Raw genomic sequence first — 27,890 nt, 5'->3', positions numbered from 1 at the left:
TAGAGATGTCTGGTCCTATAACTACTGGTAAGAGGAGCAAAGAGCATTCCCTTGTCCCAAGGGTCCCTTCTTCTGGAGTAATTACTCCCCTGTGCATTGGCATAGCTTCGTTTTACCTGCTTCCCATATGTCACAGCTCACACCCACCCAGAGGGCTCCTTGTTGTCCTCCACCCGATAAGAGCAAACATGATTTGCCTCACTAATGAAAAATTCAAAATCCTTATTCAAAGTTCTCCCACTCCTACCAGATAGCTCCTACTACTCTGAGATCAGCGAGACATACCCATTTCTCTGATTTTCAGAGTAGTGTTGTTTGGCACTTCTGGGCCCCATCGAACAGTCTAGCTCCTCCAAATCCAGATGGTCCACTGCATCCACATCTAGCACCTTCTATGATGTGAATTTCCTCCCAGCACACAGGAAGAATGTCTTGCACTCATGCTGGAACACAGAAAGCAAGTACACAGTGGCACACGTAACAAGTACCCAAGACACACAGACAAGAACTAGCCCACAAGGTTGGAGGAGTGTTCTGCTCTAGTTTGAGCCTTAGGGACAGCACTAGAACACGCAGAACGTGGGAGAAGAAACGTGAAATCCTATCAGGAAGCTGGGAGGAAATCTGAGGACACTCAGCAAAGCAGCTATAAACAAAGGCGGAGTCTTGGGGCAAATAGCTAAGATCTTTCAAGTCTGTGGACATCACAGAGGAGTACAGAAAATAGCCAGAGGGCACCGTGCAAGGCAAGAACACTGAGAAAGGGGCGCCTGGGTGGCTCAGTTGGTTAAGTGACTGCCTTCGGCTCAGGTCATGATCCTGGAGTCCCGGAATCGAGTCCCGCATCGGGCTCCCTGCTTGGTGGGGAGTCTGCTTCTCCCTCTGACCCTCTTCCCTCTTGTGCTCTCTCTCTCTCATTCTCTCTCTCTCTCTCTCTCTCTCTTAAATAAATAAACAAACAAATAAATAACACTGAGAAAGAACAGGGGGAGCTGTTTGTGGGCGGCTGATGAACGTCTGGGGTTGTCGGCTAAGGAGGCAACTGAAACCATGAGCTCTAACCACAGCCATAGTGTCGCTGCTCTCCGGTTTCCGTGCCCTTCACCAGAGCTGGCTCCCCAGACTTGTCTCTCTCCTCCCCGAACACTTGCACCTCCCAGGGGTCCTTGGCCTCTCCCTGAAGAGACTTGGAAGCAGTCTGTCTTCAAGTCTGTCCTCCTGGCCTCTCCTCTCACTTCCAGCCTTTCTGCCTGTCTGCCTCCTCCTCTGAGTGTCTCCGGCTCCGAAGCTGTGTTGTAACCGAGTGCTACTGCCTGGGGAGTTTTCTGCACACACCAGTGCCAGACCCCACGCCCAGACCAGTGAGAAGCTCTGGGAGCACGGCCCAGGCGTGGGTGCTGACTCTTCCCGGGAGCGGGGAGAGTGCAGTGTGCAGCCAGGATCTGCAAGCCCCGGGGAAGGTGCTGGAAGCCTTCCTGAGGCCAGGTCCCAGCGGCTGGAGGTCACCCCGTCGGCTCCGTGTGTCTGGCTGCTTTCTGCAGACGGAACACATCTGCTCTTTTTGGTAACTCCTAGTCTGAGCGGGTGACTCTGTTCTGGCCTGTCCATCCCCCCAGGCTGCTTCCAGAGTGGTCAGCCTGACTGGAGGGATTTGCTGGGACTCCTCCAGTGTCAACCGCTTCTTGGGCAGAGCGGAGCTAATGGCAGGGATCAAGAACATGTTTCTTTGGGATGGACCAGACTGTAGCCCTTGTTAGCGCAGGGCCTGCAGGCAAAGACAAAGCTTTTAGGGTGGGTGACCTCCAGGCTCCAAAAGACTTTTTCTCACACCTTGGCTCAGGAAACATTTCCTGATGCCTGACAGTGCCAGGCCCTGGGTGTGTATGGAGGGGAAAGGGAGTGGGCAGGGACTCAAAAGGTGAAGCATCCTGGGAGCTCACTGTCTAGGTTTCTAGGAATCCCAGAATCAGGTGGCAAAAAAGAACCCCCCTCCATGGAAACTTCCCCACCCATTTCTGTGCTTATGAAATAGGAACAAGCAACCGACATTTTTCATATGTTGGATTTAAGGTGAGTCATAGTCCAGACAGGACGGGCCCGTGAAATGTGGAGGAAAAGTATTTCCAAGACCACGTTAACAAGATACACCCACTTAACTAGGGAGTTGCCCTTTATCACGGTACTCCATATGAAGTCAGTCCTTCCATGTGCTCCAACCAAATAAAAATCTGGCCCGCTAATTTAACTTGTATGGACATCAGTCAGTCTGGTGGTATGTTGGTAGTTTAGGTATTCCAACTTCTGTGTGAGCCCTGCTGAATCCATGAACTCATCCCTTGGCATCGTTGCCGACCCAGCCCAGGTTAGCTCACCTACCACGTGGCTACCACGGTGATCGCCCCACCTTACACATCTGAACCCGTCGTGCAAGGTCCCTCCAGAGGTCACCCCATCCCATGTGTACCAGAATTACCTGTGGGTGGCAGTCCCCCCTGCCCCAGGTCACACCCTTGGTCAGTACCCGACTCCTTCGTGTGCGAGACCCAAGTTAGGGGAAAGGAATAAGAAAACATTGTCAAAATAAGAGATTTGTTTGTAAGCAGCAGATTGCAAGAAGGAACTTTCTGTTCATGTTCCATGATCAGACTTAACAGTGAAAATTGTGAGACCTTGCAAGATTTACAATCATCATAGAATGACTTGTGAATACTATGATATCTACTATAGTAAAAAAAAAAAAAAAAAGTTGGGGGGGGGACTAATACACTCTAAGAAGATTTTCAGCATCGAAGATTAGAGCCATAATGGAGCGTCTCATTAAAGGCCAGAGGTAACTAGAAGTCAGGAAATGTAATTCCCAGGACCTGTGTGCGCCGTCACCAGGGTTCTATCATTGGATGGTCTGCTCTCAGAGTGGCTCACGGCTAAGCTATACCTTAGCTGTCTACTTCTCTGCCCTGGGTGAGGAGGGGATGGTCACGTGGTCAGCAGCCAGCTAATTCTCGCAGAGAAGCTGCCCATGGGAGGGGAGCCAAAGCTGCCTGCCTTCTCTACGAAGGAACCTACTACCTAGCCTTCCCAGGGCTAAAACATAAACTAGATGGTATTGACCTTGGCACTGCTGCTCCCCACAGTCTGTATCCTTTCTTCTCTTTCCATGGGGTTCAGACCTCAGTGCCCAGATGGTACCTCAACTTCAGCAAATTTGACCCCACATCCGTCCTTTCCCCCTTCTCCAGTCCAGCGCCTTCCCCAGCCTGGCATCCTGCTCCTGCTCACATGTGGGAGCCTCCCCGTAGCCCCACAGCTTAGGACTCAGCCCCCACTTCCCTGCACCCAATCAGTTACTGGATGGATGGAATTAGTTCCTGCTGAATACTCTGCAGGCTGCCGCTCTCCTCCCTCTTCCCATGGCTGCAGCCCTGACTTAGCCCCCAACCTCCCCCCCGTCCTAATCCTCCTGCAAAGGCCTTCAAAACCATCTCCTGAAATGCCCTTTGAATCCTGCCTCTCCGACATTCAGCGCCACGCTAGCCCATGAGGCCCCGTGCCCCGCACCAGATGGCCGCCGCTGTCCCTCGGTGCAGCACGCTGTCCTGGAGCCACGCGCTGCGCCCGCTCTTCTGCCTGCAAAAGCAGCTGTTTCCCTGCCTCCACACCTCTGCCTTGACAGAGCCCTACTTCTGAACTTCAGGGCCTGCCCAGATGCCATTTCCTTCCCCTAGCCATCCCACTCCAAGTGCTGTGCTGTCTTCATTCTGAATAAATGATTTTTATCAGCTCCAGTCATAAGGAATTTACGTTGAAACAGAAGCGAGAGCTAATACTTACTGTTTACCCCATGCCCTGGGTACCGGGCTCATGGCTGTATCTTGTTTGATCCTTCCAATAATCTAATGATTTTGATATTGTTACCCCATTTCAAGATGAACAAACTGGGAGAAGTTAAATAACTGGAGCAGTGTCACATGACTTGAAGTGCTCGAACAGAATCCCTGATTCCAAGGTCCGTGCTCCAAACTCACTATGTAGTCTGTTACCTCCCCAGCATTCTGTTCTTAGTCTAAACGGTTCAGCATCCCCCATCCTATCCCAGGAGATCGTATTTGGAGGAGAGGAAGCAATTCTTATACACTTTTGCCCCCAGCAGTGTTTGACAGGGCCCCATCATTATAAACTATTGGGTCTTCATTCATGCTAAAGTGTAAATGACTAACAGTAGCTACCATAACCAGATGACTTTGCCTTAAACTAAAACCCTGAAATGAAACCCGGCCTATGCTGCTTGAGATTTAGTACTTTTTCTTCCTGCCCTTGCAGTCCTCCGCTGACACCCTTGACTGTGTGCTAGATTCCCATATCCAGGTTCAGCTGCTACATCACCCCATGTCTGGAAGTTCCCAAAATGACTTGCCTTGGCAGATGGCTCTGCTCTTTAATTAGCCATCGAGCTACTGCTTCCCCTTATTTAATATCAGGAAGTTTTCACGTGTTTCATCCCCTTCCCCCTCTTGGCCATAGTGCCTTCCTACTATTCTTTTCCTAGTTTGTACTTTTGTTTAGTGTTTTTCCCTTCAATGTGTTATCAGAATCTAATCTGGGGATTTTTGCCAAGGTGTCTGAACTCTTCATCTCCATATGTGGTATCACAGTTCTTTCTTAAACTCTCCTTTTTTGGTATGAATGCACATACTGTGTGTGAACTGTTCCAAGATTTGGCATCTTTAAGAGTCAAGATGAGCATGGTTTGCAAATCTACTGTAGTGTAGGGAAGTCTTTATACTCAGCTTAGCCATGTTGGTAAGTACTCAGAGCTATAATGTCCATCATATAACCCAACATGATGCAGAAACACTTTTTTTTTTTCATGTGAGGATGATTGATGATCTTTTCCCCCCAGCAGACCTACCCTCCTTGATGGGACTTCATGACTAATATATACAAATTAATTTGCATCTCCTGAACATACACAAACAGGTTAGTGTATGGGCAGTAGCCAAGAAACATTGCTGATGGCAAGAGAAAGTCAAGTGGAGGATTACAGAAAATCATGATAAATAATCTGCCAGATGGTAAAAAAGAAGTGGTTCTAGCATCACTTTGGTTAGGTGTCTGAGCAGCATGTACACCGATGCATTTTCAAGACAGTGGCTATCTACTCAGTTCCATATGGCCAATCCCTTTATGTTCTGAATTTACTGCTGCCCTTTACCCACTGCATATAATCTGGGCTGTCCCTCCTTCCAGTGAACACAAAGAACATCTGATCCCAGAGTTTCTGGCTCAGTTCTGACTCCATCTGGGCACTGGCATCTTCAGTTAGCCCTGCCTGGGGTAAGCCTGAGAGAACAATGATGTGTTAAGCTATGTGGCACTAATTGTGAACGCAACAGGATTTCAGAGAAGTTAAGTGGGAATTTTAGCTATACATTAATGCCAAAGGAGGGTGACAATTCAGCCGTAGAGCTTCAAATAAAGGATAGGAAATAGATAATAGATGAGAGGAAGGACATCCCAAGTAGGCCAGCACATCATCATAAGTAAAGCTTCAAAGTAGTAATGAGCATGTGATGGTGGGTGAACATGGGAATGAGTTTGGGTAGAAGTAAGGAAAGCAGATTTGGAGGGTGAAAATGGAAGAGATGATGAGGGAAATGAAAGCAATGAAGAAAAAATATGTGATTATAATAGCAATAAAATGGGGCAAAAATTGACTATTGGGGAAAATTTGACTTTTGACTATTTTCCAGTGGAATATATTCAGCTTCAGAACATGACCTCTCCTAACATCTATGCAACTCTTTCAGATTAAAAGATTGGCTCACTAGGTAACAGTTGAAACCTTTATAAGCTCTATTTTATTCCTTCCTGGGAGAATGAACTTTGTCATGAGTCGTCACGTACATGTGCCGGGAATGGCCAGCCATCCCTGTACCGACGGATGAAAGATGACTCCAGACTTTGCCGGGAAAGAGAGGAGAAGGCAAGGGGGTCAACGCTCAGAGACGAAGACCCTTTGCTCTTCTTTGCTCCCACTTTTATTGGTCCTTCAGGAGAATCACAAATCCTTATCACTGTGTCTCAAGCATGTGATGTGTGACAAGGGGTCTTACTGAAACTGGGAGGATCTGTTTACAGGAAAGATACATATGCTCTTCAAGTTCTGCTAAACACAGCCTAAGGGACAATGCATACATGTCTTAGGTCACAGGGCGGCTGTTTGGGCTGAGAAAGCTTCGGGCAAGGCAACTCTGCAGCATTCCAACGGCAGAGTGGTCATGCAGGCCCTGGCATTACAAAGGCCCACGCCCTCCTCCGAAATCTTCCCTCGCCCCCAGCGACCCCTGTGTTACATTTTAGCAATGGTAGTATGGCTGATTTCATGCTCTGCATTAACCCCAACAGACATTGCATTTAGGTAGGCGGGGAGGTCACTGGGCTGAGTTCAGGTCATGCGAGCTCCAGGGCCAGGCAGAGGAACTGCAAAACCCTCGTGGATGTTGAAGATGCCATATGGCTGTGCTCTAGGACGCATTTCTGATAAGTGCGTTCACTTCTCAGGCCTGTCCTGGTTTCTTCCGTAACAGTGGTTAATTGGCTTGTCCAGAGTTTCTTGGCTATCAGCAGCAGACAGGGATCCAGAGCCAGTGTTCTGTCTCCCAGAATGCTTTGTTTTTGGTTTTGTGTTTTTTTAATGGTGACATGGTGAGGACCTCTCAGATCAAGTGGGGGGAGTGTTTTATGCTCTGTAAGACACTAGGAAATTGTTCACATATTTCTTTTACATTATCTTCATGCTTTTTATAGGATAACAAATTTTAACTCTGTTCCACTGCAACTTCATGTAAATCGGTTTGAACAAAATGTGGGTCAAATTAAAAATTCCATTTCAGGATCTTCTCCTATCACATTTGTGTGTTTTGTGAGAACTGCCCTTCTTAGCCTCTTCAGAATCAAATTGAAATATTCCAGATTTAAATCCATCCATCCACAATTCTTCCTTTTCTACATTTTTCATGGTTTCTCAGAACATAGCTCTTTCTAGGTTATAATTGAATAATCCTAAAATAATCTGCTAATCTGTGGGTCATTTGTCTAGAACTTAATTCAAAAGAGCTAAGGAGAAGGATATACATCTAGGTGGAAATTCTGTGGGAGACTTCTAACTCCTCCGAGGTACTTTTAAGGTGACACTGACTCATTAAATTGAATTTTAGTTTTCTTCCAAACTTAGGACTTTCTTCTCCCTTGCTACAACTTCATTTAGGATCTGGCTATCTTCTGCTTCTCCTCCACTCCTCCCTCCCTTCTTCTTCTTCCTTCCCTTCAAAGAACCATTAAAGAGAAGAGGCCATGTTAAGTCACTAGGCAAGAGTTATTAAGGGGGCGGGGCAAGAAAATGAATTTAGCTAAGATGAAGAGCGATTGAATGAGAACGGAGTTGTGAGAGGTAAGAAAGGAAAACGGAGTAGGCTGATTTGGGTCTAGTCATCTGAGAAAGATAAGTGTCTCTGAGGCAGGGAAGCACTGGGGTAGACACCCCATGCGAGCCACCGGGCAGTGCTGTGGGCAACTTGGTTGGCGTGTGGAGTTGCCCAGGGTGGGGAAGGGGAAGAGACAGGTAGTGGGCTAGTCGTTATTCTCTGTACAGGATGTTTGCTAGACAGATGTTTGAGCAGCCTGAAGTGCTTACAAAGGCAAGGATAAATAACCAAACCTATCCTGGTGTTTGTCCCCATACATTTAAATATTCTGTAACTTGTTTCAAGTGGAATCCAAACACTGAGCATGATTTAGACGGTCATATTGGTACCCTTGGCCCGGCCTCAGGAACTGATTTTGAGCTTTCTGACTGAAGCTCAGAGGGAACAAAAACTTCCTTTACCCTTGAAAACAGAAATAAATTCTGGATCTGCTTAGGACTTCTTGGAAAAAAGGCAGAGTGGAAAGAGAAGCTATCTGGTCAAGAGTCATTTTGCTGAGCTCGCTCCTGAGGTAGGACAGAACCTTCAAGAACTGAACTGCATGATAGACGTGCAGTTCAAGATGATGGTTGGCGGTGAAAGTGCTTATCAGTGGAATATGTGGGGTGATGGTGATTTAGATCAGGGGAGAGGGGTACAGTGTTGTTGGATATGCCATCGCATTAGCCCAAAATATTTTCAGTATCCCTTCACTTTCATACAAAACCTGTCCACTGTGGGTCACCATAAAGTCCCTTTCTTACTTTTTCTCACGGTGGGTCCTCACTCATCTCTATATACTGCCGCTGTGTTCTGCCTTCATCATGAGTTTGTCCATTCCCTCTTCATCCTCTGAGGGCATTTCCAGACCAGTGAGTGGCAAAGAACCAGGCAGAGGTTAGTAAGTAGGTGACCCAGTGGGTATCAGCACTGAACAGCATGAACAGGAAGAATCTGAAACTGTGGATCCTTCCAACACGGGAAATCAGGTCGAAGCCAGCCTGCCTCCACCAACTCTGGGAGGTTGGTCGATCTCTCGACTATTAGTCCAATCATTCATTGATCTGACTTGGCTTTGCAAGAGACTGCATATCAAAACCTAAAGGGCATTCTGTAGGTCCGCACTTTCTAGTGTAGATACTGTTTATTAAGTTTTCTTGAATCTGACATTTGTTCAAGGACATATGAAATAGACAAGGGTTTTTATAAATGTTCTGCAGCAAGCGGGTCCTAATGGCCCCTCTGCTCCTCCACCCCACCAGCTCAACCGGGTTCAGTGAGTAATACAAAATTTATGGTATGGAATCTTGGGATAGGCTGGTAGCAGAATTGATGGGATCCTTTATATTCTTAGGATGGTCTAAATATTGACTCAGCCCATTCACCTCAAGTTTAATATGTATTCCAAGGGTTGGGAGAGAGAAAGAGGAACCACAGATTGATTTGTCCTAATCTTGAATCTCCTGGCGATGGCTCTCTTTCAAGGTATTTCTGGCTTGAGAGGTTTTGAAAGAATTCTTGCACTTCCTGAAATGCAATGCTTCCTGGAATAAGGAGAGGGCTGGAAAGGATGGATATAATGGATCTACCCTCTATTCAGTGCTATACCTTTTTTTTATTAATTTGTTTGTATTTGTTACAACCTTTTAAAGCAGAATGTGACTTGAGCACTACATTTCCACTCACAGAACTTGCTGAGTTACTTCTTGAACAGCTTTACAACATGCCTAGGTAGGCTTAGAATTTCGCTACTCTAAACAACGCTCTTCTTTGGAAAACAAGCCCTATACATAGTTACTCCCATCCAGTTGGTTCAGTTTAGCTACTAGTTTCTAGAGGCCTGGTACATGCAGTTGATAACTCCAGGGGATAGAAGATTTAAAAAGTAGATCCTAGATAGTGATACACTTTTAATACATTTCTAAATTATACCACAGACATTATTGGTGCAAGGACAGACACATAGACCAATGGAACAGAATAAAGAATCCAGAAGTAGACTCACTCATATATGTATGATCAATGGATTTACCATTATGATTCAGCAAGAAAAGGATGGCCTTTTCAACAAATGATGCCAAAGCAGCTGATGTCCTTGGGGTGGGGGGCGGGGATGAACTTTGGCCTCTACTTCATAGCATGCACAAAAATTAATTCAAGATGGCCCACAGACCTAAATGTGAAAGGTAAAACCATAAAGTTTGTAGAAGAAAACAGCAGGTCTTTATGACCTTGGGCTAGGCAAAAATTTCTTTCAACAGGACACATAAAGCACTAATCATAAAAGAAAAATGTGATAAATCGAACCATGTGAAACCTAAGAATATCTTAGTTTTTAAATTATGCCATGGGAAGAATTCATAGCATGTCTTCAAGGCCTGTAACAGAAAAGCAGGCTGGAAATCTTCCAGGTACTCTCCAGAATGTGCCCCCAGACAAAGACCGAGGGCTCCACTACCCGTTCTGACGATGGGGAGATGAATGCAAGTTAAAATAAGTTGTTTGTTGCAAGGCTCAGGCACTGAGACCTCACAGTAAAAAAAAAAGTCTTACATTCCTTGTGTGTTTTTAATACATGAGAGGCAGCTTTGTTCCCAAGCCCCTCCACAACTGAACACTAGAGTATTCTTCTCGGAACAATCTCTTGAGATCCCCTGGGCTTTGAGGTCATCCTGATGAGTCTGTGTGTGGGAAGGACAGAGCCACGCGGAAGCCCGCGGAGAGGTGAGCGAAAGGAGTTCAGATTCCAGCCAGATCCAGTTCTCCGGGAGCCCCGCCCCTGGGTCCCAGGACCCTGGAGGAAGCCTGGGGTGGAGTCAGGCCAGGCCCAGCCCTTTGTGGGGTCCCTAGGAAGCATGGGAGACAGAACCAGAAACACACACAAACACAGCACGACCATGCTCACCCCATCCACATCTGCAACTGAAAAGCCAAGAAAGACCCCTGACCAAGATAGATGCTTCCTACCGGGTTAGAGGAAAGGAAGCGCAAAATATATTTAGAGCTTTCGGAACTTTGTTTTGCACATTCTTACAAAGGGGAAAAAATAAAAATACCCCAGGGGATTAGAAAAAAAAATCAGCATCTAATACTTTTAGATGAGTGGGAAAAATCTTATATGCTGGAGTCATTTCCTTTCTGTTTCAAAAAATTATTAGCGTGCTGGAAATAGCCTGTTGCAAAAGGGGAGATTTTGTGTCCTTTGAATGCTGATTGTGCCAGAAAATTTTCCAGGCCTAAAGGGGAAGTCGTCCCTTTCCCAGGATACTGAGACAAGATGACCCCACAGTTAGACGTTTTATTTGGTTGGAAGACCCAAGGCAATGGAGAGCTGAAATTCAGAGGGAATGATGAACTCATTCATTCAAGAACTGGCGGGGCCCCCAGCAGTAAGCAAGCACACTGCTCTCTCTCTCTTGCTTTCAAAAGTGCTGCATCTCAGAGCTGGACCCGCAGGTGGGGTTACTTGCATGAGCTCCAGGTAATGTGTAAAGGATCAAAGTCCTGAGAGTTTCCCGTGACATCGTATTTAGGCATTGGTTGGCTAATTAGAGCTGGTCAGCACTTCTTCCATAAAAGGCCCCATTGTAAATGTTTTAGGCCATACGGCCCCGGCCACAGTGGCCAGACTTAAGGCATGACTGTGTTCCAATAAAACTTAATTTATGGACACTGAAATGTGACTCTCTTATAATATTCGCATCATAAAATATCCATTCTTCCCCCCCCCACCCCTCGCCCCCAACCATTTAAAAACACAAAGACCTCTTAAGTGCCAGGCCAAAACAAATGGCAGGCCCAATTTGGCCCATGGGCCATAATTTTGGCCAGCCTTTTAGAAGCAAAAAAATGCATCCCGTTGATGTTGGTCCTGTGTAAGGACCTTCTTGCCAGAGGGCATAGATAGGACAGAAAAGGCCTAGAGATGGGTTCCAGAATTGGGGGGGTGGGCAGGTATGGCTCTGGGCTCTCGCTGGGTGGTCTCCTACGTGCTGAGGCTATCGAGGCAGTGCCTTGACACGTTCCCCCACTTGCCAGTGGCCCCTGCCAGGGACCTAGACACTTAGAGCCTGGGAAAGAGCTGTGTCCTTGGACACCCTCGTCACACACGACAGACCTGTCACTGCTGTTGTTTAACCCACTGCCTCCCTCAGCTGAGAAGAAAGCCCTTTCCCCCTTCCTGCTGGAGCCCCAGTCCACTTCTATTCAAAGGTATCTCTTGCGGTCTCCCAGGGCACACGGCACTCTGCATTTCTGTCTGAGATGAAAGTCGTCATTCCTGCCTGATTACCTTGACTTGTCGATCTCAGATCCTAAGGCTTCTTAAAATAGGGACTGCCATCTTTTCTAAGTGCTCAGCACATTTTCAAATATCTTCTTAGATTTTTTTCTTTCATCACCTAAGGAGCAGTTGGTTATTACCCTCTCCGCCAAAAAAAATAGAAATTCTGGTAAACAGGGGCGCCTGGGTGGCTCAGTCGGTTAAGTGTCCCACTCTTGATCTCAGCTCACATCTCGATCTCAGGGTCAGGAGTTCGAGCCGTACATTGGGCTCCACACCAGGCATGAAGCCTACTTACAAAGAAAGGTGGAGGGGGAGAGAAATTCTGGTAAGCAAAAAGGAAAAACAAACATTTTGGAACTAAATTTCATTATATTAATTGGAACATCCCCAATAATGCAGAACAACTGGTAAATTTAAACCATTAAACATGATTTAAGGGAGCAGAAAATTTCATAAACAATACATTTTTCTTCTGATTTTTGTTTGTTTAGATGTATGCATTTCCAAAGCAGAGCTTAAAAATCATGCTGATGGCAGGGGGTGCCAGGCTGGTCTTTGCAATTTGCTTTAGATAAGGCACAGGAGGGACAGCCTCATAAATAGAATCAAGTATTTACTTCCTAGTATGCTAATGTTACAGACTGTTTAAAAAGATGTGTTTGGCTTTGCATTCTCTCTTGTAGGTCCTTCCATTGTGACACCCCCCAAGGACATCCGGAATGTCACTGGCGCCCAGGTGTATTTGAGCTGTGAGGTCATCGGAATCCCAACCCCAGTCCTCATCTGGAACAAGGTCAGTGACACGGATTTCAGGAAGATCCCCTAGACTGACGAGCTCCTCTGTCGCCATCCAGTGATGGCAATAATCTAAAACCTTTAGCCTCTTCTATTCCCTGCTGCTCCTCGAAGGCGAAACCCTGCGGCGATCTTCCAGACACCTCCCCTGGATCTACTGAACGATTTTACTGACCTCCACAACGGTCTCCACTCCGCTTTCGTTGTCAGTGCCTGAGCATGGAGCCTTAGGAACTAGAAAACTGTAATGCTGAACACAAACCCACCCTGCGAGTGTGTGTGCGTGTGTGTGTGTTCCCGTCGAAGACAGTAGAGCATAGTGGTTAAGAATGTGGATTCCCTAACCAGATCGCTAGAGTTCTAAACCCGGGGCTTCTTACCCTGAGCACTATTAACATTTTGAACCAGATGATGCTTTGTTGTGGGGGCTGCCCTGTGCCCTGTAAGAGGTTTAGCAGTGTCCCTGGCCTCTAGCGGCTGTACGCCGTGCACCACCCCCAGTGGTGGCCAGTCAAAAAGGAGGCAAGACACCGCCAAATGTTTCCTGGAGGAAAAGTCCACCTAGAGTGAGAACAGATGCTCTAAACCTCAGTTTCCTCCTCTGTATGATGAAGGTAGCATATAATTTTTGTAAAGATTGCATAGAGCGATGCAGGCAAAGTCCCTTCGCTTGTGCTCAGATACATAGTTAACACTCCCTTGATGTTAGATGCCGGTCCTGGAAATGTTTCCCTTCATGTGCCATTATCTTGTGTAACTGTCTTCACATTTGAAGGATAACCTAGTCCCAGCATGTCTGTCTGTGGAAGGGAATAGAAAACACTCATTTGCCAGATCAAATGATACTTCACAGTCATACTGTACATTATTTTCCATGCTTTCCCTTTTTGCGCATTTCGACTCGGTCAAGCCTCACAACAGCGCTATGGAGTAAATGTCATCAAACTTGCGCTAACGGAAAGGAAATAGAGTTTAAGTGAAAAGGCGTCACCAGATACCCCTTTTCAGCTGGTTCGCCCTCCAGCAAGCCCTCAGATGCTGTCTCAATTATTTTGTTTGCTGGTATCTGACCAGAGGATCAACATCTGGAATTCCAGAGGGATCTTGGCTCCCATGGTCAGAATCTTTATGTTGTTGCAAGTTATAGAAGCTCCCTTCAGACACCTTGAGCAAGAGAAAGGGAAGGTGAGGAGTGGTGATTCCAGCCTCTAGGGCACCTGGATCCAGGTACACAGTGTGGTGAGGACTCTGTTCTTGACTCTTGGCTCTCAACGTGTTGGTCTCATTTTTTTTTCCTTCTACCTCCAAAAGCTGCCGCCACACCTTAGGCAGCACTGTCCTTGGCAGCTCCAGGCTCACATTATCGCCCCTTGAAGACTCCAGAGGAGAGAGAGGGCTTCCCTTCTCCCTGCTGCACTGTCAATCCCGTGGAAGGACTCGCGCCCAGGTTGGGTCACCTGCCAGCCTCTGGCTCCCCCGTGTGGCCAGAGGGTGCATCATCCGCATGGGGCCGTCTGGTGGAAGTGAAATCAGGGTGATTCCAAAAAATGCCTGGGAGCAGGGGTAGGCAGAGACACCACCGGCTGCATTACAACTGACCTTTACAGCTGCAACTTCTGTTAGGACAGTGAAGGGGTGCCTGGGTGGCTCAGTCGGTTAAGCATCTGCCTTCGGCTCAGGTCATGATCTAAGGGTCCTGGGATCCAGCCCCACATCGGGCTCCTTGCTCAGCGGGAAGCCTGCTTCTCCCTCTCCCACTCCCCCTGCTTGTGTTCCCTCTCTCACTGTGTCTTTCTCTGTCAAATAAATAAAATATTTTTAAAAAATTAAAAAAAAAACAGTAAATGATAATGGTAATATTAGGAGAAATTCTCCAAAGATGTGTAAAAAGAGTTCAGAATCTCCCACCTTCCACTCCCTGAAATACCCAGCGTGAACTGCCCTGGGTTTTAGCTTTCTATACCCTTACTTGTGCCCATACACCAACACATATCCCCAGTATGTGCAGTGAGGTAGGAATAGACTGAGCATATTACTGTGAAATCTGCTGTTCTCGATAAATACCTCATGGGCATCCCTCCAGGTCTGCTTCTCAATAACTACAGGAGATTCCAAGTATGGGTGTACCATAATTATTAAACCATTCCTGTATTGTTTCTGTTTCCAGTTTTTTACCACCTTAAATAATATACGAGTATATATGTATCCTGTGTGCAGGTGCTTTTATTTTTTCCCCCTGTAGAGGATAGTTTCCCCAAAAAGATACATGACTAGGTAGGTCAAAATATTTGTTTCATGCTAGTTTTAAGATATTCTCAGATTAATTTCTAAATAGACTGTAGCAGTTCACACTCTCCCCAGTAGTGTATGGGAACCATTATCCGGCATCCTCACCAGCACTGAATATTGCCCAACTTTTTAATTTTTGTTAATGATGGGTAAAAATATCCTTTCATTATTGCTTTAATTTCCTTGACTACGCTGAGGATATTTTTTTTTTCACATTGTAGTAGTTAAATTTCTTTGTGGTTTGGCAATCTTTTTTTAAAATTTTTTTAAAGATTTTATTTGAGAGACAGAGTGAGTGCAAGGGGGGTTGGGTGCAGAGGGAGAAGGAGAAGCAGACTCTCCATTGAGCAGGGAGCCCAAGCTAGGCTCGATCCCAGGACCCTGAGATCATGACCTGAGCCATAGGCATACGTACAGTGTATATTAGTTTCAGGTGTGCAATATAGTGATTCATCAATTCCGATCATCACCCGGTGCTCATCACAAATACATTCCTTAATCCCTATCACCTGTTTTACCCATTCCCCACCACCACCACCTCCCCTCTGGTAGCCATCAGTTTGTTCTTTGTAGTTAAGGGTCTGTAGGGGTACCTGGGTGGCTCAGTTGGTTAAACATCCGGACTCTCGATTGCAGCTCGGGTCTTGATCTCAGGGTCGTGATTTCAAGCCCTGCGTTGGGCTCCATGCTGGGCATGGAACCTACTTTAAAAAAAGTCTGTTTCAATTTGTCTTTTTTTTGTCCTTTGTTCCTTTGGTTTCTTAAATTCCACATACAAGTGAAATTATATGGTATTTGTCTTTCTCTTATTTCGCTTAGCATAATACCCTCTAGCTCCATCCACGTCATTGCAAATGGCAAGATTTCATCCTTTTTATGGCTGAATAATATTCCATTATGTGTGTATGTGTATACACATCTTTATCCATCTACCAGTGGACACATGGGTTGCTTCTATAATTTGGCTATTGTAAATAATGGTATTAAGATAGGGGTGCATGCATCCCCTTGAATTAGTGTTTCTGTATTTGGGGGTAAGTGTCCAGCAGTGCACTTACTGGATCATAGGGTAGTTCTTTTAACTTTTTGAGGAGCCTCCATACTGTTTTCCACAGTGGTTGCACCAGTCTGCATTTCTACCAGCAGCGCATGAGGGTTCCATTTTCTCTACATCCTCGCCAACACTTGTTTCTTGTGGGTTTGACCTTAGGCCTCTGACATGTGTCAGGTGGCTTCTCATTGTAGTTTTGATTTGTATTTCCCTGATGATGAGTGATGTTGAGCATCTTTCATGTGTCCGTTGGCCATCCATATGTCTTTGTTACAGAAATACTGTTCATGTCTTCTCATTTTTAATTGGATTACTTGTTTTTTGGGTGTGGAGTTGTAGAAGTTCTTTCTATATTTTGAAGAGAATATTTTCATATTTGTGTGTTATATGAATTGCCTGTTCAAATATCCTTTACCCATTTTTCTGTTGGGTTGTTTCTAACTAGTCTGTGGCTTTTTGTACATGAGCGATATTGACCCTTTCTTGCATATTACAAATATTTTTTTCCTAGACATTTTGTCTTTAATGGGTTACAGTGGCTGGGGATCTTAAAGTTTCAACAGACATGTATTTATTTCATCATAAACCTCTTCTGAAACTTCACCAAAAAGGCACAGCAAATATATTCTATACTGCATAAATGTCCTTTAACGGTGTCCTGAAATTCAGTGAACCCCTTGAAATGTATTCACCTGTAAGAATCACACTATTTCATCCTGCTTCTGTAACCACTAGCACTTTTCATTATTAATTGCTTATCTGCAATAGCAGGATTTAGGAAGATGTCACAGCTAAAATACAAGCAGAGAGCTGAAATGACTTCCTGGGTCTCCCTCTGATTCTCCTCCTAGTTGAACCCTCATGGCAAGCAGTGACTGCTAGGTGTTTTTTTCTGCCTAGATTTCTAAGGTTCAAACTCTGAAGCACTTCAAGCCTATTGCATATCTGTCAAATTGTCTCAGAAGCCACTTTTCTCAGCCTACATCCTTTTTTTTTTTTTTCAAACTATAAAGCATATTGATCAACAAACTCCCCTCACCTAAGGGAGCAACAGAATGTGCCATATAAAAATTTACCATGTAATAATTCTTGACATTTCTTGTTTTCTATGTGGTGTGTAGCTTTTTACAATATATTAAAATATGAGCTGTTATATATACATATCCACTTTCCAATCAAATGCTTGACGAGAACAGTTTCTCTGTATGAAGTGGATCAGGTTAACTGGCACAGAATGCTCGTTACCAAGAATGACATAATCTGAGGACCAACAGTTCAGTTGCTGAGATTCAGTATTTCATGCAGTAGTGTTTTTCTGCTCTGGTCCCATACAAAGCTCTTAGAGAATTCTGAAATTCACTTAAGACCAGAGATACGTTACTTTGGCCATTGAATCAACCCGCCATTGTTAAAACCATTTTCAAATATTTCAAAATCTGCACTAGCATGAACTGTTTTTGCCAGCTACTGGGGAAACGGAAGGAAAAAAGATGCCTGCTAAGTTTATCTGTTTTGTCTTGCTAGCACTTCTGTGCGAAAAACACTAAGATAACTGGTTTTCTCTCATAGTCGCAATAGAGGGAAATCCCAGGGGAAAAAAGCAAGCAAGCAAAATCCAGGCATTCGAAATCAATAATGCCAGGGTTTGCTTTTTTTTATAGAGTAGGAGTTGGCCTAGATCCCTCGTGGTTTTCAGAGCCCCAGCCCTGGTGTCACGCCGCAGAAAAAATAAAGAGTAGGTTTGAAGTTGAGAGAAGCAGCCTAACGGCCTGTGGTGGGAATGGGATCATGCGGGAAGAAGTAACACGCATGGAGAGTGTCCACACTGTCAGCTGGGCTTCTGGGACTCATAATTTGCTTAATAATGAAAGAAAATGAAAACTACCTGTGAGATTGCATTATCAGTAAACATCAACCTAGCTCTTATTAAAGGTGGCCTGGGATGGAATAAACAAGCACTGCTTCGTGTATCCCTTTGATCTTTTTTAAACCCATCCTTGTCACAAGCTTTAAAATACTTTGTGACTCAGCAATTCCACTTCTAGAAATTTATGCTAAGTGTATATGTACAGAAGTTTTACAAATAAATTTTATTTTTCCATAGATTTTTGTGTTATTTTCCAGTTTATATTATGAACAATTCATGAGGGGGGATATTAGGACAGTGTTCACTGTTACCCTCAAACCAAGGAAATTGAATGTATTCTTAACCCATCCCTACTCTCGTCATGACGCACAGGGGTGGGCAGCAAGCAGCTTTTGTCATAAGAGAATGGTGACAGCGTGTACTTCTAGCACTTGGTGACAGTTTGTCAAACACGGCGTGACAAGCAAGAAAAAGCACAGCAAAGAAAGGCAGAATTTACAAGGCCATGAGTGAATGATGGTAGTCAGTGGCAGCAAAGTATGACGGTGTGTATTCCCCAAGCATGCAGAAAAATACATTAGTTTAAAATATATAAACTTTAGAGGGGGGCGCCTCGGTGGCTCAGTTGGTTAAGCGACTGCCTTCAGCTCGGGTCATGATCCTGGAGTCCTGGGATCGAGTCCCACATTGGGCTCCCTGCTCGGCAGGGAGTCTGCTTCTCCCTCTGACCCTCTTCCCTCTCGTGTTATCTCATTCTCTCTCTCTCAAATAAATAAAATCTTTAAAGAAATAAAATAAAATAAAATATATAAACTTTAGAGGGAAACTGATAGGAAGAAATAAAGAAGATCTATATTTATTCAGGAAAGGATAATATGGCAATTGCTGGGTTTAATCCAGTTAGAAAGTCTGATGTATGCCCTGTACAGTCTAAGAATGTGGCTACTTCCAAGTTGATAATTCAGTGCAGAAAACTCAAGACTATTTCCTTTTGTTTTTGTAGGTAAAAAGGGGTAACTATGGAGTTCAAAGGACAGAACTCTTGCCTGGTGACCGGGACAACCTGGCTATTCAGACCCGGGGTGGCCCAGAAAAGCATGAAGTCACTGGCTGGGTGCTGGTGAGTACCGAGGCTTGGCAAGGATTTCATTCCTAGGATTAGACACAGCAAACCTGGCAAATGTGCCAGACGTCCTGCCAAGCTGAAAGTATGTGCCCTGGCAGCCACACCTCTTTGGAACAGGCCTACCAGGAAACTGCTACTCCTCTTTCAGAGGGAACTTAAAAAAGAGCTGAGATTGGTTGAATGTTTTAGAAAACAACAACAAATAAATGAGCACTAATTTTTTCTTTTAAGAAATCAAAGCAGGGGGCCCCTGGCTGGCTTAGCAGGTTAAGCTTCTGCCTTCGGCTCAGGTCATGATCCCGTAGTCCTGGGATCGAGCCCCACATCCAGGGAGCCCGCTTCGCCCTCTCCCTCTCCCTCTGCCTGCAGCCCCCCCGCCTTGTGCGCTCTCTGTCAAATAAATAAAATCTTAAAAAGATAAATTCAAAGCAGGGGCGCCTGGCTGGCACAGTCGGTAGAACATGTGACACTTGATCTCAGGAGTCATGAACTCAAGCCCCATGTTGGGCCTAGAACTTACTTTAAAACACACAAAAAAAATTCAAAGCAAAATCTTTACAGGGTACTAAATGGCCCGAGCATTAATTATTTTAATTAATAGTTATTTTTATTTGACCTTTGATACTTCTAAATTGTACTTATACCCTATCAAGGTCTTCCTCAAACTGGTATGTGCACCTGTTCACAGTTCTTAAGCTATGTAGTGTGATCAAAAGCTGTCCGAGTGTGAATCCTCCTGGCAGAACACCCAGGGCAAGCTGTCCATCTTGCAGCACAGAACCTGCACTCTTTCTGGCAGTATCTTTGCTATGAATCCCTGATTCATCCTAAGAAATAATGACCTAACTGAAGCCACAGGGAAGAGAGGACTGCCATAGAGGAGCTAAAGATCCTTTTTTTCCACAGGTATCTCCTCTCAGTAAGGAAGATGCTGGAGAATATGAGTGCCATGCATCCAATTCCCAAGGACAGGCTTCAGCATCAGCAAAAATTACAGTGTTTGATCCCTTACAATGAAATCAGTGGAAAAAGGTAGGTAATAAATCTCACAGCCATTTAAGGACTAGTGCTTTTGTTTAAGAACAGAACAGAACCAAGGATGAGAGTATCCGACATTGTTCTTATGAAACTGTTATTCACAAAGGCATGCCATCAAAATGGAAAGCACAGGGCTCTAAAAGAACATTTGGATGGCTAATGGAATGCTACTGTTAGGATGATGATGCTTTCACCTTACCTCACATCTCAAACTTGAACGGAATGGCTTCTATTTCCTCTCTCTATCCACATGGCAGTCTTCCTTGGTGTTGCAACTATGACGTTAAATTTCCATTTTAAAGTAAATGATTATTAAAAAAAAATAAATAAATGATTGTGAGCAATTCTGGTCCTTCACTTTGAGCTTTTATAAGAACAAGCCAGAAGGGAGAGTATACTGGCAAGGACCCAATTCTCTTCTGCTTCACCATCAAAAAAGCTTCCTCTCAAGCACCTCTCCTAGCAGCGTCAGGGAAGTGCTATTTTACATTTATATACTTCTCTTAGACCGATGTCTGAACTGGCTTCTCGTAAACCAAAAACTAAACAAAATTTACTATCCGCATCGCCGGCCCATCCCCCCGTGCAGATTGCTCACCTGCGGTATGGAAGGAGGAAGTATCAAGTAAACACTTAAGCTTGGTCAGACTCCCCTCGGCCAGGCTGTGTAAATCCAGGTGACAAAACAGCAGGAGCTCAGCGTCATGTTTGCGTCTTAGCTCTGCCCCTAATTATCCTCCACTTGGAATGCTGAGTGAAAGCTTCATGGCCGAGGAAAGTTCCTAAGCCTCTCTCCATCTCAACTTGCTTGTGTGTGAAACAAGCTCTTCCACTTCTGTTAACAAGGTCCATGGCTTATGCATAGCTCAGTACAACAAAATCCCATAGCTCACATTCCAAAGAGCATTCTACCCTCTCATTTGTACACAGTTACTCACAAACCCTTTAATCCCCACATTTTAACATCTTCATTTATTTAGAAATACTAAAAAGTACCTAAAGCTCAGAAAGTCAACCACATCCATATCTGTAACTAATTTTCACCTTTTTCTTTAACTAGGTGAAGGTGCTGACCTATAAACCCGCAGAATATACCCGTCTGCATCACTGAAAGTCCTGGATAACTACAGCCCTGTTCTTGCCTAATAACCAGTTTCTTTTCCTCCAATCCACTAACACTTAGTTATATTCGCTGGTTTCACATAGAGGAAATCCAAAATGAAGATAACACATCAAGACTACAAAAATTTATTATCTATTTACAGAAGAAAAGCATGCATGTAATTAAAATCAATAAAATGCTTTCTCTCACAATGCAGTACTTTTTTTAAAAAAAAAATCTTGAAGAAACAAATATTTACAAGTATCTTGAGACTCTCTTAAAAGAGCTAAACACTCATCATTCGAGGTGCAATACTCATAGACATAAGTTCCTGAAACAGCAGTTTGCATGCGTAAGGCATTCGCACCAAAGAAATCTGGGGGGAGGAGAAAAAGGTAATTAGCAAAACTATATTTGAAGAGACCCCACTTCCCTACCCCAGAAAAAGGTATAAGGTCTTGGTATTGTAGATGATAAATAAGGGGTGGTAACACTCATCCTGCTACCTGGGCTTGTGGTTCTTTCTCCTGAGAGGCTTTGGTATTTCAGCCTTCCTGCCAGACATAATTTATATTCACCCTTCTCAAAAGATTTCTTTTAAACTCAATTTAAAATGTTTAAAATCCCTTGTACACACCCTTATTATTTCCAAAAGATGACCAGCTTAGAGAAACTATCCCACCAAAACTGGTTTTTAGAAAAAGCAAATTATCTTTCTCATTTAAAACTAGGAATCTTATACAGGTATTAATCAAAATTGTGAAAATGCCAATCTGTTCCACCACAAGGAACCTGCCTGGATGATGAGACCAACATGGTTATATCCTAAACAAGTATCAACTGCCAATAAGGTCTACACACCTGGGTTTTATTGCGACAGCCCCGGCATTCATACGTATGGGTCCTCGTGTTAGCAATCGCCATTATTCCACAAAGATTGCAAACATGAACCTGATATGGATCTGATGCCTCAAACAATCTTTCCCTTAAAAACTGGGCTGCTCCATGGGCAATCTGACAATCTCGTTCCATTTCTCCAAACCGCAGGCCACCATCACTGTTAAGGAACAAAGAACAGATTTTTATAAAGCAGCTTCTCCATGAATGAGTCTCCCAGGCAATCAAGCCTGAAATAAATGTACACTGGCAAAAGTAATGGAAAGAACAGGTGAATGGTAACAGGTTTCCCCAGTATAGAAGTGAAATGCACTGTTCAAATGGCCAAAAAGTGGATGGTGATGGTTTCCTTAACAGTCTCAATATACAAAATACATAAAACCAATGATTTTCTAATATTACCAAAAAACAAATCATCAGTCAACTTTGGAGGATGACAACTAACTCATTTGAAAACTGGTAAATAAAGAGAAAGAATCAAGCATTTATCCTGCCTATATGAACTATGTCACAAGATAACCAGTTGAGGAAACAAAGTTTCTCTCTCCAGAAGTATTCCAGCTATTAAGTAGAGAAATGATAAAATTAGAATCTCAACAATTTGCAGTCCCCATTTAATTAAGGGCTTCAAGTAATGATCATACATAGCTGCTAAAATTATAAGACACAACCAGATACTGGAAATATACAACACTGCCTATAAGTATTCCTGCAAAAGAATGCAATCCTTCCATTTCATCAAATCTCAAGACCTAACTAGCGGTTTATAAGAAAAATAGAAATGTACAGCCCAGGAATGCAATCAGCAAAATCCAGAGTGTGAGAAACCCTCCAGGGCAAACAATCCAGTTTCTTCAACAAATCAACTGCAAGGAAAAAAGGTTGGAGGGCAACCTATAGATTTAAAAACAAAACAAAGCAAAACAAAAAAAAAAAACAACTGCAAAGCACAGATGTATTTGTATCCTGATCGAAATCAACAAACCTATTTAAAAATCATCCAATCAGGAAAATTTGAACATCAGATACTTTATCAAGGTTACAGGTGACCCCTGAACAATGCATAAGGGGCGCTGATAAATACAAGTGATTCACTGAGATGGTTTCAGATTCTACATCACAGCTAACCTTTAAGAAACTACAACTTGTTTTGGCATAGCATCAAAAAATAATATCCACAGTCACCTAAAAAGGTTATTAAAATATTCCTCCCCTTTCCAACCACATATCTATGTGAGGTAGGATTTTCCTCATATACTTAAATATAAAAAATACTGCAATGGAATGAATGCACAAGCAGATACAAGAATCGTCTTCTAGTAAGCCTGCTCATTAAAAAGATTTGCAGGGGCACTTGGGTGGCTCAGTTGGTTAAGAGACTGCTTTCAGCTCAGTCATGATCTCGGGGTCCTGGGAACAGTCCCACATCGGGCTCCCTGCTCAGCAGGGAGTCTGCCTTTTAAGAACATTAAGGAGGGCGTGTGATATGATGAGTGTTATATGCAACTGATGAATTACTGAACTCTACATCTGAAATCAATGATGTACTGTATGTTGGATAATTGAATTTACATTAAAAATTTTAAAAAAAGATTTGCAAAAAGGTAAACCAATGTCACTCATCACTAAATTTATTTGGTAAATATATTTTCCATTAAAAGTGTTATTTATGTTAATGTGCAATGGGCTTATTTTAAGATTTATTTGCGCGAGAGAGCATGCACGTGCACACAAGCAGGGGGAGGGGTAGAAGGAGAGAGAATCTCAAGCAGACTCTCCAGTGAGCACAGAGCCCGAGGCATGGCTCGATCCCAGGACCCTGAGATCATGACCTGAGCTGATAAGAGTCAGATGCTCAACCGACCAAGCCACCAGGTGCCCCCTTACTAGTGTTATTTTTTAATAAATTAATACTTCAAGTCTTACTTTTAACTTCTAACATGATTAACATCAAAAGATATAATTCAAACAAAAGCTCTGAGGGGTCCTGGAACCAAGAAATTTGAGAACCACTCTTTCGTAAATATATGCTGAAATATATTTATAGAAGAAATATGCCTAGGCTTTGCTCAAAAATAATCAGGAATTGGTAGGAGTGGGGAGATAAATGTAGTAAGGTTGGCCATTCATAATTATTGATGTGGAATGACAGGCATATGGGGGGGATCTCATTATACCATTATCTCTATTTTTGTATATGTTTGACATTTTTCATTAAAAAAAGGCTAGTTAATAACAGTGACGGTGATGCAGCTCTCTTACCGAGATCTACCCTCCATGGGCTGTCTATTAAGGATCTGAATAGGTCCCCTGGCACGAGAATGAATCTTATCATCCACCATATGCTTCAAACGCTGGTAATATGTGGGGCCAATAAAAATCTGTGATGTGATTTTTCGACCAGTGAACCCATTGTACAGGACCTGAAACAGATTTTGAAGTACAGACTTAAAAATACTAAATATATGTGCCCAGACTATATGATTTCATTTATATGAAAACTGAAAGTAGACAATATAAAATCAAGAGACTGTTTACCTTGGGGTGGAGGTGGGGGTAGTAAATGGAAGGAGACATGAGGGGGCATCTAGGCCTAAAAGCGTTCTGGTAATTTTCAAAATCTGGGTGCCAGTCACAAAGGTGTGTTCACTTTGTGTGAAATAAATTCATCAAGCTGTACACTTATGATTTGTGCACATATTTAAAGCATGCATCATACTTCAATAAGAATTTTTTTTAAAAAAATGAAACTACACACATATAAAAAATAGACACAGCTACTAATGTAAGAGCAAACATACCTCATTTCCTCTAAGATGGTAGCCATAATCAGATAATAGATTAGAAATCTTCTGCACATTAACAGCATCATTAAATGGAGTGGCATCACCAATTTCACCCTTGTTAGCAGATACCTTTTTTTAAAAAAAAGTAGTCTTTAAAAGCTGAATCCTTCTGTTGTCCCTTATAAGTCTTTATCAATAAAAATATATTCAATTAAAAAAAGCCTTCCTATATAGGGAAGATTTTGAACATAAAAATCTGTTATGGAAAGCCGTAATATTTTAAGTTTCGTTTTATTAACATCTTAAATGAAATACTATTTATAACAAACTACTGAAAAAATTAAAACAACTCAATTATAAGCTTTCAAAAAGGAAGCTATCTACAAGACCAGATAAAAAAAAGAGACTCCCAACTATTTCCTATGGCTCAAAGAAAATGACATTTTAATGTCGTAAAACCAAGTCCCCCATGTGTTAGGATATAGCCATTCTACCTGAACAAGATACTTAAAAATAGATAACCTCCACTGAAAGATGCATGAATATAGCTAATAATATAGCTATACAATTATTAAGTTCACACTGAACTAACCACCAATGAATTAACTCCTAATCTACAGAAAAGAACCAGTCAAAAGGATAACCATATATGTATGCAGAGATTAGATGTAGTAAATTTTACAAAAATTCACAAATTTTTGCTGGGGGTAAAAAAACCACCACAATCATAACCGACTTAAAAGCAGGAAAATAAGTATCATACTAGCTTTTTCCAACAAAGAACCCAGACTCAAATATGAGAAAAATCACCTATCATCATTTTGGAAGAAACATCAGTTTGGAACATACATTTTTAAAGAAAATCTCTCACCTTCCCCTGAAGACATTCAATCAAGTGACCAATAGTCATGCGAGAGGGAATGGCATGGGGATTTATGATGATATCAGGGGTGATACCCTCACAGGTGAAAGGCATATCCTAGAAAGAAATTTTTAAAAGGAGACAACTCTCTCAACTACAAAACTGGAACTGATCCCCCCCCCCGAAGTTTTCTATGTCCTCAATTCTGTTCAACACGCTCTGTTCATATTCTTATTCAACACTAAAAAGTCAAGCCTCTATCACCTTTGCAAAGGCTTGACTTTTTAGTGTTGAATATGAACAAGATTCAATAAAATGTTAAACAGAACTTTGGGTTGGGGTAAGGGAGATACAAGATACCTACCTCTTGTCTGTACTGAATACCACAAGTACCCTTTTGACCATGTCGACTAGCAAATTTGTCTCCAATCTGTGGAATTCTAACAGAGCGGACCTGAATTCATATAAAAATAGATTAATTAACTTAAGCCAAACTAGTTTACTTTTTTTTTTTTTTTTGGTAGGCAGCAAAGCAAAGTTTATTGAGTGATAGTACAAAGCTCCCAAAGAGGGAGGAGACCTGAGAAGGTTGCCCTGGTTTACTTTTTATAAACAGCAATATGAAAAAGCTACACTCACCCTTATTTTACAAAATTTATATCCTTCCTGGTTGAGAGTTACCATAACCTGATCCACAATGCCCGTCTCACTAGTTCTCAGAAATGTGCTACAGTCTCTCTTGGTATAGCGTCTATTAGTGCCCTCCAATTCATCTTCATTTTCAGGCAAGGTGACTGTTTTGCCTATAATAACATCATCTCCTGATACACGGACTCCAGGAGCTATCAAACCATCATCGTCCAGCTTGTCATAAATGGCATGCCTCATACCTATGAGGAAACAGACATGGAATTTTCTGAAATGGTACTACTATATAAAATATTTAAAATGTCACATAATCCGGGGCACCTGGGTGGCTCAGTTGGTTAAGCGTCTGCCTTCAGCTCAGGTCATGTGAGGGTCCTGGGATCAAGCCCTGCATCTGGTTCCTGGCTCAGTGGGGAGTCTGCTTCTCCCTCTGGCCCTCCCCCCCCCACTTGTGCGCATGCATGCTCTCTCTCTCAAATAAATAAAATCTTTAAAAAGTCACATAATCCTTCCAAAAGATTAAACCAAATACATAAATCAGTTCCAAGTCAGAGAGAAGTTCATAGGAATCTTTAACACCATGAACCATGTGTAGTAATAATACAATGCTCTTATTCCAAATACTACAAACTATTATGAAATTCTGAAAAACCACTGGACTGAGCACTGGAAAAATCAGATTATCTATATGCTGGGTGATTTTGGATAAGGGTGTTGCCATCTTCTGATCTCTTTTTTACATGAAAAAGAATATGCCCTCGGAGGGCCTAGGTGGCACAGTTGGTTAAGCATCTGACTCTTGGTTTCAGCTCAGTTCTGATTTCAGGGTCATGAGATCAAGCCGTGAGTCCTGCTCTGTGGGGAGTCGGCTTGGGTTTCTCTCTCCCTTTTCTTCTGCCCCTCCCCTCCCCGGGCTCATGCTCTTACTGAAATAAATAAATCTTTTAAAAAGAAAAGAAAAAGAATATGCCCTCTACACATATCCTCACACAGAAATTCTGAATTTCATCTTATGTAATCTTAACTCCACTGGACATCAATTCACTACTACACAGAACCACCCACAGGAAACGGAATAGAAAAATGACTTAAAAAACAAAACATATTTTACTTCACACAATACCATAAGAAGTCAAAACTAGCAGATACACATATTTCCCTGGGACATCCCATCCATCCCACTGCATACACAGTTTTTAAGTGTCTGTGAAAATTGTAACTAGATAATAAGTTTGAGTTTTCTAGAAGAAACAAAAAGTGCTAGGTATCACTTCGTTTATCTGTTAAATGTATACAAATATTGTGGCTAGACAAATATTATGGTCACACTACAGTGTGGAGGGGGGGAAGTTCCCATGCAAACATATAAATGGAGGGAGAGTTCAGAGTACAAGTAAGAAGGGCTGTAGTGTATCACATGAAATTACATGACCTCTCTGATCTCCTACATACCCTCTTCAATGCAGGATCTACCAGGATGGAAGGACCGTAACAAGCCAACTCCTATGTGCAAAGACTTTTGGCAAACACACATTTTCTTATGTATGAGCTCTAAGAATAACATGAAATCATACTCCCATGTGACAGGGGGCAGGGGAAGGTATTAATTAGAACAACCATGTATGTTGACTTTATTTTTTTTTTTAAAGATTTTATTTATTTGAGAGAGAGACAGAATGAG

The 27,890-nt window shown here is 43.0% G+C and overlaps 2 protein-coding genes across 3 annotated transcripts in view; one reads left to right on the top strand and one right to left on the bottom strand.

Moving 5' to 3' along the window:
- The window catches only part of IGFBP7 (insulin like growth factor binding protein 7), a 69,770-nt gene extending 48,542 nt beyond the window's left edge, over positions 1–21,228 (top strand). The window contains exons 2-5 of the mRNA XM_025887041.2: positions 12,432–12,541; positions 18,754–18,870; positions 19,783–19,908; positions 20,975–21,228. Coding sequence (XP_025742826.1) covers positions 12,432–12,541; positions 18,754–18,870; positions 19,783–19,893 — 338 coding nt within the window. The 3' untranslated portion in view covers positions 19,894–19,908; positions 20,975–21,228. The remainder of the gene's footprint in view (positions 1–12,431; positions 12,542–18,753; positions 18,871–19,782; positions 19,909–20,974) is intronic.
- POLR2B (RNA polymerase II subunit B) overlaps positions 21,149–27,890 on the bottom strand; it is a 45,939-nt gene continuing 39,197 nt past the window's right edge. For both annotated transcript variants that reach the window (XM_025887038.2, XM_073891738.1), the window contains 7 exons: positions 26,201–26,451; positions 25,926–26,015; positions 25,571–25,678; positions 24,715–24,828; positions 24,176–24,336; positions 21,878–22,073; positions 21,149–21,392 (listed from right to left, as the gene is read on the bottom strand). In XM_025887038.2, the coding sequence (XP_025742823.1) occupies positions 21,303–21,392; positions 21,878–22,073; positions 24,176–24,336; positions 24,715–24,828; positions 25,571–25,678; positions 25,926–26,015; positions 26,201–26,451 (1,010 nt within the window). In that variant the 3' untranslated portion in view covers positions 21,149–21,302. The remainder of the gene's footprint in view (positions 21,393–21,877; positions 22,074–24,175; positions 24,337–24,714; positions 24,829–25,570; positions 25,679–25,925; positions 26,016–26,200; positions 26,452–27,890) is intronic.

The sequence above is a fragment of the Callorhinus ursinus genome, unplaced genomic scaffold (assembly GCF_003265705.2).
Source record: "Callorhinus ursinus isolate GAN/ISIS: 27379988/994484 unplaced genomic scaffold, GSC_fseal_2.0 scaffold4, whole genome shotgun sequence".
Taxonomy (NCBI): Eukaryota; Metazoa; Chordata; class Mammalia; order Carnivora; family Otariidae; genus Callorhinus; species Callorhinus ursinus.
The sequence above is the reverse complement of the archived record's forward strand: the minus strand, read 5'-3'. Positions and strand labels throughout refer to the sequence as shown.